Source organism: Vigna umbellata, chromosome 3, assembly GCF_029865625.1.
Source record: "Vigna umbellata cultivar VRB3 chromosome 3, Vumbellata_1.0, whole genome shotgun sequence".
NCBI classification, from domain to species: Eukaryota; Viridiplantae; Streptophyta; class Magnoliopsida; order Fabales; family Fabaceae; genus Vigna; species Vigna umbellata.
The window spans coordinates 55116718-55132561 of record NC_142167.1 but is presented as its reverse complement, the minus strand read 5'-3'; the positions used below and the strand labels follow the sequence as shown (position 1 = coordinate 55132561).

The following is a 15844-nucleotide window of genomic DNA, read 5'->3' as shown; positions in this document are numbered from 1 at the left end:
GAATTAGATATTCAACAATGACATGAAAAAGTTTACCTGCTTAGAACTCAATGTAGTCAACCTTTCATCCTGAAAAGGCATAACAATACAACATAAGAATAATTCAAAATTTGATGCACACAAGTACATGCATGATCACAGGCACAAATATAGCTAGTGTCTAATAAAACAACTATTCAATATGGGGGAAAACACAAACATTATTTTGTGACAACTTAGATTAGATATTTTCATTCAAATGGAAATCAAATAATCAAGCAGAACTCCTAAATATCCATCATCATACGTCTATTCTAGCAAGACAACCATGATGGCAATCAACTGGCCAAAGCAAGAAAGTGAACACATTACATACCATTTGTTCCACTGTTTGTTGCAAGAAACCCAAGTCCTCATGGAGACTAGTTATAGTATTTCGAACTCCAGTAACCTGTGAAAGGTGAATCACAACCACAGATTTGTTTGCTTCCATGATGTTTATAAATTATATAAAAATGGATATGGCATTAATACACTGTGGTTTCAATTCCTTTATCCTGAACTACACAGCTGATTTAAAAGAGATTGCCAGCAGACCTTATGTAACTTGTAAATAGATAGGTATATTTCAAAACAAGTCCTGAATATTTCTAGACTGCGTGCAGATCCTCAATTAGTAATGCAAGAAAACTTTCAGTAATTTGCTTATAGTAAGTAACTATATAAGGCCTTCCAAGTTAAAAAATTCTAAGATTAAGAATTTTAAAAAGAATGATCTTTGAGATTGGAAGACTTTATGATTGGATAACAGGTTAGCTGTCAGGCTAAAAATTATGTTTATTGAAGAGAATAAATATAGCTGTTTTGAAGTTGTATGATGAAAAGGTGTATATTGTGAGCAATTGTAAAGATACAGTAACTGGTCTTTGGCAGAATATAGAGATAACTTAAAAAAAATGTTGAATATTTTGGCCTCAATAAAAACTGTCATGCTCCCAAAAGAGGTATAGAAGGAGGGAAAGTATGGAGCATATCTAATATTTACAGAACATGATATTCCACTACTAACTAAAATTCAAGATTTATAAAGTACTAAGTATAATGAATAAGAATAAATCAGATGATATGCATGTGAGCAGCTTCAGTGGTCACTAATAGGGATGAGACGACAGACCAATGGAGGGTTTTGCTGTAACTACCACACTATTCACTAACATCGATATCCATCAAAACTGAGTTTCAAAGTCACTAACTTCAAAAGAATAGTTGATCCATTTGACTGGAAAGAATTAATAAGTAAGCACCAGCTCTAATTGTAAATAGAAAAGGAATGCATGTAAGAGCATTTTAAAATTTTGCCAGGAAATCGTCATGATTGCATGCATTTGATGCCAAACACCGGTGTAAGCATAAACTTTTATGTGACGAAAGACGCACCTCATCCTTTGTTGACCGGGCCAAATCAATCTGCTTGAGCATTTTGTCATCTAAATTCTGAATTCTCTGGATCAAATGCTTCTTGGCATCCTGCCATCATCACAATTGACAGGATATTGTAAGAGTAAAAATCTTATTATATAATTTACATATGATTTTTCATATTTAGTCTTCCAAACAGAACGATCCCCCACCCTTATTAGGGACAAGGGATGTATAGTTCACTTTATTGGTGATGGGTTATATTATATCTCTTCATCTGTCCTGTGTTCTAATAAAATTAATAATTTCAGACTAATTATTTGTCATTGGGAAGACCTTTTCTTCTTCAGAATACAAACTTACCTACAAAATGTAGGCAACTCTTTTCGTTTCTCTTTCCTGTGTTAAAAGTGTTGTGCAACAATAGGTCCTTAAACTAAGTGGTTATGGAAATTACTATCCCTTGATCACTGCTTACCCAATAAAATCTGGCCAGAACAGATTGATGTGGTTACATTCATGGATTTGGGAAACCTTGATGATCTTCTTTTACTTTTTTAAGGTGTTTGTGATCATGAGTCTACAAACAATATATTTGTACTGACCCTTAAACAGCACTTTCTACTACAATTCTACACAAGTCATCCTGTAGTACAAATTAAAGCACAGTAGCAACTCCATAGAAATTCAAAGTGAAACACCTTGGTTGTGAATCATATGAATGATAGATTATAATTAATCCAGTTGAATGAAGAAGATTTAAATTAAATTCTACATCAATGGAGTCTCAGTTTCCAGTGCAATAAGTAAGCAGACCTAGCAAACATAGTTACATACAGATATAAAAAGAAAATGCCAAGAAATAAATGAACACCTACAGCGATCACATCAGAGGCATGTTGCAACTTTTTTGTTAAATCTGCAACAGCTTTTTCCATACTCTGTTTAGTCACGTACATAAGATCTGAGAAGGAAATGCCCTGTTATTGGAAAGGAGGAAACAGAAATCAGAATCACAAGCAGTTAATTCAGAAATATTAAATGCATAAAATAAATTACAATAATTGTAGGGTGAATATCATCAACTTGCTACTTTTAAACGTAAAAAAATTAAGAAAACACAATAAAATACTGGAAAACGAGAAATACAGAAAAATTTCTCATCAAACATTCAATGGAATTATTCGAAGAGTGTGCAAGAATCAAACAAGAAACATTTTCACACCTTCCACCACATGTAACCGTAACCCAGAGCACCCAAGGCAGCAGCTGGAACGACAAGAGATGATAAATTACCTGTCAAAAAACAGAACAAACAATTAGAAAAGCAATGCATGGATCATACAAAATACACTCTACATCTGCACAACACACATCAACCTGTTGACACCCTATATATGAAATGAAGAGAAACATAACAAGTAAAACACTACATCTTAAGTAACAGCCAAATTAGATAGTAGAATTCAATATATTACTTTGTCCAGAACCCCCATTCAGTACTGTGATTGGTCTACTTGATGTTAATTGCCGAACTTCATTTGCCAGACGACGCACCTGTAGTAAAGTCAAGCAACATTTCCGTAATAAAAAAATTTAAATTCTCCTCCCAGCTCATTTCATAAACAAAAGACATTAAGACACGTTCACTCAGTTCATTACCTGAGCAGCTATTGCATCAGCATATTCACTTTCACCTTCCTGTTCCCCAGATTTTTCAAATCCCTTCACCAGCAGCTACAACCCCAAAAAATAGAGACACTGAACACCATCAGCATACATAAATACACACATACACATATAATATAATATATAAGCAATATCCGAAGTTATAGAAGAAACAATAATACAGCTTCTCGAGCTGATAATAGGCGTATTAAAAAAAGGAAAACTTAATTCACGAGGACTATAGAAAATACAAGATGACCACCATATGTAGCTACAGCTTAACACAAGCATACCGAATTCGTAGGAACCAAAGGTATTTGCGGTCACGCACGGCCACTGATAAACAGACGAAGTTAAAAACGAATCTTCCCAAACCCCCATCGGTTAAAAATAAATGTTCCAAAATTCTATCACACTACCCGTTTCACAACACAGCCTCCTCAACTTCGACAACACCGTTACAAAATCCATAACTCAAATGAAAAAAGAACAGAAAAGCAATCGCACAAGATTTCTAACGCGGATTTCAAAAAGATCGAAGTTAAGAGAGATGTAGAATATTACGACGAGAAAAGTAGTGGAACTGGAAATACCTGAAGGTCGCCGATTAAATCGGACAGTTTGCCGTTTTTGATGAGGACAGTGCCGGTGTAACCTGAAGGAAGAAAGTGAAATCACAAAAATGAAATAAAAAAAGTAGCTACTGACATGCTATTAAGAGAGATATAGAGCGAGAGAGATGTACCTGCTCCAGCGATGAAGAGGATCTTGGAGATCCCAATTCCGCTTTGCATAGCCATAGCCATGGCGAGAGAGAAAAGTGAGAAAGATTCGTTGATCAGGTTCTGTTGCTCTATAAAATGCTTTCACTACTGACCCAAAACGAGAACGAAACAACCTTCCCAACGACTTCGTTTTGATATATATCTACTCTTAACCTATAATAAAAACGGAAACCTCCAAATGTATTTTATTTATGTCTTTAAATAACTAATTAAGATATTTTTATTTTTAAAAAAATCTAAAAGTTATTTTATTACTATACAATTTTCAAATATGTTTCTCTTTCAGAAAATATGAGAAATTGGAATGATTATCCCATTAAATTGAAATTCACTTTTTTATTTTTCAGAATGATATTTGTTTTGTTTTTAGTCAACATATTTTAATTTTAACAAATTCAAAAACATCTCAATTTTCCAAAAATTTGTTTTATTTTAAAATATAATGAAAATATTCATTGTTATCTAAACAAATTGGAGATTATTTATTTCTAAATATTTGTTTCCATCTTATCATTAGATGCATTCTAAAACTTAAATCTTAAAAGAATGTGAGTTTTAATTTCTGAAAATGTCAGATATATTCTCAAGATTTTATTAACAAAAATTGTTAAATATTCATTCTCTTCCTATGATATTTAGTTACTATTTTTTAAAAATATTATTATGAGTTAGTTATTATTTTTATTTAACTCGGTATAAAGTTAAATGTACCCATAACTCTACTTTGTAGTTGTGATTTTTTTTATGATACCATTTCTTTTGATTGATGCTTTTGTGTTAAAAAAATTATATTCACAATGTAAAATCGGATTTAAATATTTTTTAACACTATACTATATTTATAAAAAGACTTTTTTTCTTTAGAATTAATTTTGATTTATTTGTAAAATGTTACTACTACTTCTTTTAGATAAAATTAAGAATGCATTTGATAAGACCCCAACCTAGCTATTAGCTCATCGCGTAATTTATAAGTTAGTTTTCACCAATATAAAAGTGTTGGTGAATAATTTAAAGTGAAGCTTTTATATTATCAACTTCAATTAACTTGTAACATATTCAATTTTCTTTTAATTACTACCTTTTATAATTTAATTAAAAAAATTATTATCTATAATTTTATTTACATATTACTACTTATTTCAATTTTTAATAAATAATTAATTATTGTACCATTTCTAACATTTATTAGATTATCTTTTAATGTTTTACGTAATTTAAATTAAAAAAATTAGCTATAAATTAAAATAACTAATATATTACATGATGTTATATCAAAATTACACACAATGAATATTGTAGAAATGAATAAATAAAATTTAATTAATATTTATTCCATCAACTCATTTAAATACTAAAAAAACCTATATAACTCTTAAACACATAAAAAAGTACTAAAAATTTAATTATTTTAACCCTAAAAAACAATTCATTATTGTATTATTTTTGGTAGATTGTAGGTTACCTTTTAATTTTGTACACATTCAAACAAAAAAATTAACATTACAAATTGAAGAAATTAATATTTTATCATACGATCTTATATAAAATTACAAAGTAAAAACAAATCCAATGTAATGCTAATTTAAATTGAAAAAAATATCTGGAAATAAATAAAATTCAATTAATTAATAGTAATTAATGGACTCATTTAAAAGTAAAAGCCTCCCATATAATTTACACATTATTTTTCATATAATTTGCACATAATTCTGCGATAATTGTAAATGTCTCAAATATAAAGATAATATTTTGGTTATATAAATAACGAGATATAAACCGTATAATAATCCCCTAAAATCACGAATAAATATCTGCAACCCATCTTTTAAAAGGTCAAACTGAAAATCGCAATCGGGCTGTTGCTTTTTATACCACTATCAGAAAACTTCCAGAAATAGTTTTCGGTATTTATGAAATTGTTTATTGTGATTCGGAAAATAGATTCTGTGGGGGATAACTACTGGTAGAAATGTGTGCAGGAAGCAATTAACTGAGCAGCTATTGCAACAGTATTTTCCTTTCACCCTCAGCCTGATCGCCAGACTTTCCAATACCTTCTGTCACCCTGCTTGTACATACTATACATGATATAATTTATAAGCTATATCTGCAGTAATAAAAAAAATATTAATCCTGCTTCTCAAGCTGATAATTAGACGTATAAACAAAAAAAATATAGGAAGACTATACAAAACACATTATAATCAGATTGTAAAAATCAACTTGTTATTAAGTGGCAGACCAAAGTCTAAGTCCAGCTTAAACAAGATGGGTTGCTCCGTTGGCCACCTCTAACTATAACCACCATATTATTATTTGAAGTTTTCATAGTTTTTTATCTTTTTCAGATTTATTATAAATATGTACAAGTCCTAAGCTATCACATAAGATTAGTCCACCTATCAACAAAAGACACCATATTATAAACTAAGACCTTCTAATATTCTTTACTATATAATCTCCTACCCAAGATGGAGTGATTATTGAAACATCACGATAACTTTCAATGTTGAGTCCCTACGTTAATACATTACTCTACTTGAAACAATCATAAAAAATTTCATCTTAAAAACTATTTTCAAACCATACTTCAATACATATATAACCTCATGCATAAACTATCATAATATTCAATATATTACCAAACAATAATTAAAGTATTAAAACATTTCCATTCATAAGAAGCATAAGAGAAGAAAACAAAAGAAACCAAACCTGGATACAAGGTGCCAATTTTTTTTAGAGATAATCAATTATCACACGTGATAGTCAATTATCACACCTGATAGTCAATTATTCTTAGAAATTTCAAACAAAAACGACCTTTTGCGTGAAATTTCAAACAAAAACGACCTTTTGCCTGAAATTATCAATTATCAGGTAAGATAATCTATTATTCCATAGAGCTTTGAATGAAGGATGAAATTTTGACTGGCATAATCAATTATCAAGTGAAATAATTGATTATTCTTGTTAGTTTTTGACAACAACCTAATTTTTCTGATTTGGTTGCACATAAGACTTATCCAAATGACATCCTAAACACTAGAAATGATTTAAAAACAATTTGTATCTTAAATTGGATACCAATTTGGTTATTTGACCAGGAAACCAGATTCAACTAATCAACCTATAACTCAAAACTCATATATCAGTTTTCTCATGCTTTAAACCAGGTTTCTAATGCACCAAGTAACCAACTAAGTCCCAAATGACCTCCAAGTAAACATCAAACATCACATTTACAAGTATAACCATTCCTCCAAACTTTCACCTATCAAGACCCCTCTTCTTATCTAAAATCGACCATTTCACTAATCTATTGACTGACCAAAAACTCAATCTGTTAGGTTCCTGGGTTTGGAACCTAACAACGCACCCTCTCGATGCCGATAAAAGAGATGAAACCCAAACAATAACACCCACTGACAACAGATAATAGAGATGAAAAAATGGATTCTCTTATTCACAATAGTAGAATTGTCACTTTATAGAGAATGGGGTTGGGAGCATAACCTCCCTGGTTGAGAGCATAACTTCTCTCTACAGGCTAAACATGACTTTACAATTATCAGGAACCACAAACTAAATCAAAAGATGTATAGACAGTAGATTCCCAATTATCAAACTAATATATATACTTCTGAAAAGCAATTAGCCCTATAGGAATTTATACCTTCTAGTTCCTAAAACCATATGTGTTTCAGGTTCAGATTACTAAAAAAGAAGTCAATTATTCTTTCAAAGAAAAAGATCAAGGGCTTGTGTTGAGGACCACAGAGAACTCACCTTTTCCATATTTGCTCACAATGGATGCAGCAAGGACAACCAGTTCAACAAGTAAAACAAAATTTTAATGTAGCATAAAGGAGGTCGAGAAGAGAGAATACGATTTGCCTCCATGTGAATTCTTCTTTTTCCTAGATAACATAATTTCTTGTCAAAACCAATTAAAAGAGTAACCTCAATAGATGTAATAAATTCACTAGAATTTAGCTAGTCACATGCAATCCTTCATATTCATTGAACATACTTAAAGTTCGTGAGTAGTAAAAGTGCTAAAGCTATAATTTCACAACACACATAATATCTTGTCCTAAATTGTGATTTATGGGTAAAGTGTTGTGAATGTGACCCATTTACGTGCTCAACAAACAGCAACGAAATAGTGAAGTTTATGCTATTTCAATGAGGAATAACATATTGTACAAGTATTTAGTTAGTTAGTTGAAATCACAGGCAGTCGAAGGTAGAATATATTGCCCAAACCCCAAAAGCAAATGTCCCTAACACTACGCTTTATTTCACATGCATTCCCAAACCCTTGAATCTCAACAAATATCTTATAAGACTGTTTGATACACCATCATGTCTTGCATTCATGTCTTTCTTTTTCTCATGTTCACACTTTTCCATTAGCAATTGAATGCTGCTACAGTACCAGAGTGTTGCCATTTCACATCAATAAGTTGAATGGTAGCCTAATTTAGATTCAATTTTATGACCCAAAAGAATAAAACAGAATTACAAAGACAGCAAAATAAGTAATTATAAACTACAGTCTCACCAGTTGAGTGTGCAAAGTTCATTGCATTAGTCAAAAAAATGGCACATAAAAATATAGAATTAAAAACTAAAATACAAGTACCTTATATAAATATATGTAGCTATAGTTTCAGACAATCATTCCAAATTCGTGGAAATCACAGGCATTTACGGTCACAGCCACTGATAAACAGACCAGCCTAAAAACAAATCTTCCCAAACCCTACCATTGGTTAAAAATGAACATTCCAAAACTCTATCATCACCAAAAACAAGCTGTAACTAAAATTTGAACAGCAATATAGTAAAAGCAGAACCAAAATAAGATGTATATAGAATCATCATTGTATCCAGATATCATGTATGTAGATTAAGGTCCCTGAATTGTTAAAAAGTAACAAACAAAATTGCCATCATCATTCATACAAAAAAAGATGTTCGTACAAAACTTGCAGCAGCAAAAAATCTGCTCTAGATGGTTGTCTTGGACAAAATGTTAACTAATAATTACGATAGCAATATATCTGAAATTTCTCACAGAATGCCGCTATATCTGAAACCTCTCATACAATGCCAGAGTTGAACACATGTAGATCCAGTAAGGTATTGTAATGCCCCTTCTCAATTTCTTCATCTTTTACTTGATGAAGAACAAGGGTCTCAATAATAAGGTCTTCCCAATCAACATCTTCCACTACCATTCCTTTTCTCTTCCTCCTTCTCTTAGGACAAGAGCTATCTAAAGGGACAGAAACATCACCTAGATTAGCATCTACTGGATGCGTAATGCTTTTTATGCGCAACTTAGCAGCATTGATTTTCTCCTTCCTCATTTTACATTTCAATTGACCATTGACAAACGATGGCGGCATTGTATCCACACCAACATCCTTCTCCATTAGTTCTTTAAGCATAAGCTTCTTGCTCAATTCAGATTTTCCATCCCACCACTCCCTACACTCCAGAATATCAAATTGAAAAATAATCCTTTTCCGAGAATTCCTGCTCCCTCGCAATGACTCAGTAGAATGATTTCGATCTAAAAACTTCTTATACATCACAAACAAGCATTCGATGGAAATCTGCATCCTGTCAGCATCCCCAACACTTTTACTCTCCAACGAAAAATACTTGAAATCCTTACGCGAAGTCACGCCATCAACGCCATATTCAAATTCATTGTCATGTCTCAAGCATTCAGCAACCACATCCTCCAAGTCCACCGCAGCTCGATCAAGACCCTTCCTCTTCTCCTGAGTCTCCCCAGGATTCAACATAACCTTCCTCTCCATATACCGAATCACCAAAGGCGCATTCTTAATAATGTTTTTAACAGTAACATCCTTACCCCAAGGCAACACTTGCGCAGCCTTCACAAGCGTCTCAAGCAACTCCTTATATCTAAGCCTACAAGTTGAAACAATAGCATGAACTTCCTTAGCCAATTCCTCCATCACCACCACGACCCCATTCAACTCCGCCACAAACACCAAGACCGCCACCACCACGGAAGGGGCCGGCGGCCGGTGCTCAAAAACCACTTCACCGCACATTGAATCAAAAACACCCCCTGTTTTCGCATCTTCTCAATCACACCACTCTCAACAGAGGAAAAAATACTCGAATTTTTAATTGTTCTTTCCAACGAATGCACAATGTCAAACTCCGGAAAATCAGCTCTCAGATCCAAAAAATCAACAACACGCTGAATCATCTTATCGATTTCATAGATGTCGCACCCCACCGTGGAGCCAATCTCCGCCATGGGCAAGGGTCGGTCCTCCCTCCGCATGACAACATAAGCGCACGCGCCGATGGGCACGCGGAACCACTCGCCCTGGCCAAACTCACCATCAGTTATCGTGTACACCATGCTCCTGACGTCGTTGTTCTTGGAAGATAACCCTAGACTGTAGGTCACTTCCTCGATGGTGCTTTTTGCGGTAAAGTGTTTCTTCTCTCTATAAGAGTATACGCTGCCCGAATCGGCGGTGCCGACATGGATGAAAGTACCCTGGGGTCCATCGATGCCGCCGATTTGGGCTTCAAATTGGTCGAATTGTTGAATGCAACCGCAAGAAGAGCATATTAACGCGCCAGATTCATCATCGCGGATGAATGAGGTTTTGCCACAGTAGCTGCAAGAAGAAGGAGACATGAAACCCCTCGTTCCAAAGAGTTTTACAAGTTTAAAAACCCCAATACAAAATCACATCAATTCTTCTCCTTTGCTAGAGACTTTTCTATAACATCATAGGCAAACTTCTGCTGACTCATCTGCACTTGCCCAGTTAATTCTTTGATTATAGCTGAACGTTCATAAGGTTTGCTATGCTCCAGCACATGCTGCAAATTTTAACCAAACATAAAAAAAATTGAAACAGTTGCCATGCGATGCAGAAGCAAGTAATAATGCTGAAAATTTTGGAAAGTGAATCAACTGTCAACCACAAAATTTATCCGTCTATATGCATTGTGTTGTTAACTGGCATAAACTGTAACTCTGCTCTTGCAAGTAAGAAGTAATCAGTTCTATCATAATCTCAACAAGAAAATTATAAATCAATCTTTTCTGGAATATCCCAGTAATAAGCTCTAATACATGTACAATCACATTTATGTTAAAATATATAAATTATACATAATTTTCTCTAAAAGACTAAATTTGATATCCAAATTAGTGTATAGTTAAAAACTAAATAGTTGTTCATTGATTATAATGTGTTGACAATGTAAATATTTCATCAAATCATGGATTAATTTAAAAGATTCAATTTTTCCTGTCCCTCGATCAAATTCATATATTGCTGAAAAACTATATTCAAGAGAGGGCATGCTGCATCTGTGGTAATCAGAAATGCAAATAACCAACTTTTATAGCTGTTATGCGGGTAAGTAATATATTATCTACCTTTTATTTAGTAAAAATAATATAAAAAGGTTTATTTTTATATTTTTCAAGTAAGAGCTAAAAGCTGGGCTTCAAATTCGTCCTAAAGTCATGCCAAACCAAACTTGGGTAAAGAATATCAGACACACAAGCAGAGTGTACAATTTCAATAGTTAGATACTGGTATAAAGTGAGTTTACTCTAAGTTCTAGTAATACAAAATTTGACATTCCACTCTTACTTTTACTAATGTTGATCATGGTGAAAAAAAAGTTTGAGATTAATTTTTCTTGTGTAGAAAATATACATAATAATTATGAGTTAAGCTCAAAATACAAATAAAGAATAATGACAAAATAATAAAGAAGATAATAATATATAAAATAAGATATCTAATAATCTAATATATCTAACATTTTTCCTTAAGTTGATGCATACACTTGAAGTTGAGAGAAAATGAAAAGTCTTATATTTTGATTAAGCAAGTCTGATACAACTTACTACTGTATTTATAGAAGACAGTAGTTCTGAAAGATAAAAGGACGGGAAGCCCCTGACAAAACCCTAACATAAATATTAATAATAAAATAAAGACATTATACTTCAACACTCCCCCTCAAGCTGGAGCATATAGATCATATGCACCAAGCTTGGAACATATAAATTGAATTCTAGGCCCCCTTAGAGATTTGGTCAGAATGTCTGCGAGTTGTTCATTAGAGTTGACAAACTCAGTAACAAGATCCTTTGACAATAACTTCTCTCTGATAAAATGACAATCAATCTCTATGTCTTTTGTTCTTTCATGAAATACTGGATTGGAGGCAATGTGAAGGGCAGCTTGATTGTCACAGTACAACTTCATCTGCTCATTTTCACAAAATTTCAACTCTTGCAGGAGTTGTCTAATCCACACAAGTTCACATGTAGTTAGAGCCATAGATCGATACTCAGCTTCAGCACTAGATCAAGCAACAACACTTTGTTTCTTACTTTTCCAAGATACAAGGTTCCCTCCAAGTAAAACACAATATCCTGTGGTAGATCTTCTATCAATTGGACAACCAGCCCAATCTACATCACAATATCCCTCAACTTGAGTGTTTCCCTTGTCCTCATACAACAATCCCTGTCCTGGGTTCCCTTTTACATATATAAGAATGTGAATCACTGCATTCCAATGATCAACATGTGGATTTTGCATAAATTTACTCACAACTCCCACCGGATAAGAAAGATCAGGTCTTGTTATGGTAAGATAGATGAGTTTTCCAACAAGCCTTCTATATCTCTCTGGGTCTGAGAAAAGTTCACCTTGGTCTTTCATTAACTTTTGATTTGAGTCCATAGGACTATCAATGGGCTTGCAATTTGTCAAGTTTGTTTCCTCCAAAATATCAAGAGCATATTTTCTTTGTGAAATGATGACACCTTCCTTTGATTGTGCCACTTCAATACCAAGGAAAAATTTTAGCCGACCCAGATCTTTGGTTTAAAAGCGGTTGAACAAATGATTCTTTAATTGAGCAATTCTAATGACGTCATTTCCTGTAATGACAATATCATCAACATAGACCATAAGATAAACACCTTTATCAGGAAAAGAATGATTATAAAATACTGAATGATCCGCCTCACATCGTTTCAATCTAAAATTCTGCACAACCCAACTAAATTTACCAAACCAAGCTCGAGGTGATTGCTTCAAGTCATAGAGGGAACGATGTAATTTACAAACTAACCCAGACTCCCCCTGAGCAACAAACTCAGGAGGTTTCTCCATGTATATCTCTTTTTCTTGATCACCGTGAAGAAAGGCATTTTTAATGTCCAAATGGTAAAAGGGCCAATGACGAATGGCAGCCATAGCAAGCAAAATACGAACAGTACTGGTTTTAGCCACATGAGAAAATGTATCACAATAGTCGAGGCCATAGACTTGAGTATATCCCTTAGCTACTAGACGAGCTGTGAGACGATCGATTGCACCAGTAGGACCAACCTTAATAGCATAGACCCATCTACAACCAACAGGCTTCTTACCAGGAGGAAGAGGAACAAGGTTCCAAAGCCATTGTGTTCAAGTGCCTGCATTTCATTAATCATGGCTTGTCACCATCCAGGATGACCAAGTGCCTCATGAACATTATTAGGAACCTTAATGGAAGATAAGGAAGAAACAAAGGAGAAATATGGAGGAGACAAACGATGATAACTCAAAAAATTATAAACAGGATAAAGATTACGAGTAGAACGAATAACTTTCCGAAGGGCAATAGGCCAATTATTATCTGAGTCAAGAGAGGGTGAAGAGGATGAAGGATCCATGGTTTGGGAATCTGAGGAAGGAGGATCTGAGTCTCAAGGATCTTCAGTGTTCTGAGTTTGAGATTATGCCAGAAGAGGTGGAGGAACAATGTCCTTTGCATTTTGAGTTTGAGGTAAAGAAGCAGGAGTAACCAAGGAATCACATGATGGTTGAGGAAACATTTGTTGAACAAATGAACAGTCCTCCATGGAGGACAAGAAAAAAGGTGTATCTTCAAAGAATGTGACATCAGCAGACATATAATACCTCTTGGTTGAGGGAGAATAAGATTTATACCCTTTTTGAAGGAGAGAGTATCCCAAAAAGATACACTTAATAGCTTTTGCAGAGAGTTTATCAAGACTTGGAGAAACATTATGAACAAAACAAGTACACCCAAATATACGAGGAGAGACATGGAAAAGAGGGTCATTTGAAAAAATGACAGAGTGAGGGACTTTATTCTTAAGAGAGGAAGAAGACATCCTATTGATCAGAAAACAAGCAGTAAGGACTGCATCACCCCAATGATGAACAGGAACATTAATATTCAACATCAGGGAGCGTGCAATTTCAATGAGATGTTTATTCTTTCTCTCTACAATGCCATTTTGTTGTGGAGTGTGGGGACATGTTGACTGGTGTAAAATTCCTTGGGAAGATAAGAATAAAGAAAATGCTGCAGAAAAGAATTTCTTAGCATTATCACTTCTGAGGATTTTAATTGTCTTCCCAAATTGGTTCTTAATTTCATTAAAAAAAGACACAAATATTGCCAAAAGTTCATATCTCTCTTTCATTAAATAAATCCAAGTACATCGAGAAAATTCATCAATGAAGGTTACAAAATAATTAAAACCAAAAGAAGTAACACGACTTGGTCCCCAAATATCAGAGTGAAAAGTTGAAAAGGCAAAATTACATCACGTCTCATACTTTTTAGGATAGGAAGATCTAACATGTTTTCCTAACTGGCAAGACTCACAATCTAAGACTTGAATGTGTTTGAGACTTGGAACCATCATCTTCAACTTAGATAAGCTTGGGTGGCCTAACCAATCATGCAAAAGTTTTGGGGATGAAGTTGCAAAACAGGAAACTGAGGAGTTAGGTTTTAAGCCCGTGACTCATGTCCTTCTCCAATCAGACGACCCGTACCATGTTCCTGTATAACAAAGGAATTAGCAGAAAAGGTTACAGAACAATTTAAGGAACGAGTCAATCGACTCAGAGAGATTAAATTGTAAGGACAATGAGGAATATACAAAACAGAATTCAATTTTAGTGAAGGAGATAGGGTAACTTTGCCAATCCCCTGAGATGCAACTTTGGATCCATTGGCAACAGTAATGAAATTAGGAGTTTTCGGAGAGGACATGGAAAAAAATGAAAGGATGTTACTAGAGATATGATATGAGGCACCTGAGTCAAGAATCCATGGACTATGACCTTCCACAGATTGAGAGATGTAGGCAGTTGACACATTTGGCATTGAGGAGGATTGGCCAAGATTAGAAGATTTTTCAGACTTGTACCTCAAAAACTCTTGGTACTCTTCATCAAAAATTCTAGATTCTGAATTATCATATTTAGACACATGAGCAGCTTTGTCTGGAAAGCCATGCAAGGAATAACATTTATCTTGGGTATGACCCATTCTCTTACAATATGAGCATTGAGGACGTCCACTTCGACCACCACGTCCTCCTCGGTTGCTCCTACCTCCTCCTCTTCCTCGCGGTGTCACCATTGCTGATGTTTCAATAGTATCACTTAAATTCTCGTCTTTTACCAATATAGGTACCCGAAGGAGTCGAGTAACTAAGCCATCCATCGACAGGATTTGATCATCAACTAAAACTTGATCACATACATGATCAAAATCAGAGTGTAAACTTTTCAAAATTAGGACCATGTAAACCTGTTGAGATTTTCTAATGAATCAGCTACAAAGAAGTTCTTTAACTCTTCTACCGTAGCCCGAGCTTTTGCTACATGGGAAACCATATCATGGTTGACTTGTTTGAGAGAAGTTGCTCTTTTGGTTGCATCGAAAAGACGTTGTACAACATTAGCAAAAATATCTTGGGTCCTTTTCCAAAAAGAGGAGCATGTCTTGTAAGGTCTCAAGATATCTAGAACCTCTTGCTCCGATTGCCAAAAAATAGCACATAACTGAAAGTCTAATTTCTGCCACTGGGATTTTTCTTCATCTGGGACCATAGAAATATCTTGTTCAAGGTGATT

General features: G+C 34.1%; 2 protein-coding genes and 1 pseudogene across 3 annotated transcripts in view; all 3 read right to left on the bottom strand.

Moving 5' to 3' along the window:
* The window catches only part of LOC148202964 (uncharacterized), a 33615-nt gene extending 29644 nt beyond the window's left edge, over positions 1–3971 (bottom strand). For both annotated transcript variants that reach the window (XM_088108123.1, XM_088108124.1), the window contains exons 1-9: positions 3812–3971; positions 3660–3721; positions 3061–3135; positions 2877–2955; positions 2624–2694; positions 2277–2378; positions 1417–1506; positions 356–430; positions 37–69 (exon numbers count right to left, since the gene is read on the bottom strand). In XM_088108123.1, coding sequence (XP_087964249.1) covers positions 37–69; positions 356–430; positions 1417–1506; positions 2277–2378; positions 2624–2694; positions 2877–2955; positions 3061–3135; positions 3660–3721; positions 3812–3872 — 648 coding nt within the window. In that variant the 5' untranslated portion in view covers positions 3873–3971. The remainder of the gene's footprint in view (positions 1–36; positions 70–355; positions 431–1416; positions 1507–2276; positions 2379–2623; positions 2695–2876; positions 2956–3060; positions 3136–3659; positions 3722–3811) is intronic.
* A 4991-nt stretch (positions 3972–8962) lies between these two features.
* On the bottom strand, positions 8963–10557 carry LOC148202963 (plant-specific TFIIB-related protein PTF2 pseudogene; annotated as a pseudogene).
* Positions 10558–14724: 4167 nt separating this feature from the next.
* LOC148202962 (uncharacterized) lies at positions 14725–15431 on the bottom strand. The gene is made up of 2 exons (XM_088108993.1): positions 15020–15431; positions 14725–14762 (listed from the first exon to the last, which is right to left on the bottom strand). The coding sequence occupies exons 1-2, from the start codon at positions 15429–15431 to the stop codon at positions 14725–14727; spliced, it is 450 nt and encodes a 149-aa protein (XP_087965119.1).
* Positions 15432–15844: the final 413 nt, after the last annotated feature.

Coding starts and splice junctions, on each gene's coding strand:
- LOC148202962 (XM_088108993.1), bottom strand. CDS start 15,431: ATGGATGGCTTAGTTACTCGACTCCTTCGGGTACCTATATTGGTAAAA. Junction 14,763..15,019: donor TCCATGGATTCTTGACTCAG/GTGCCTCATATC, acceptor TTTGTTATACAG/GAACATGGTACGGGTCGTCT.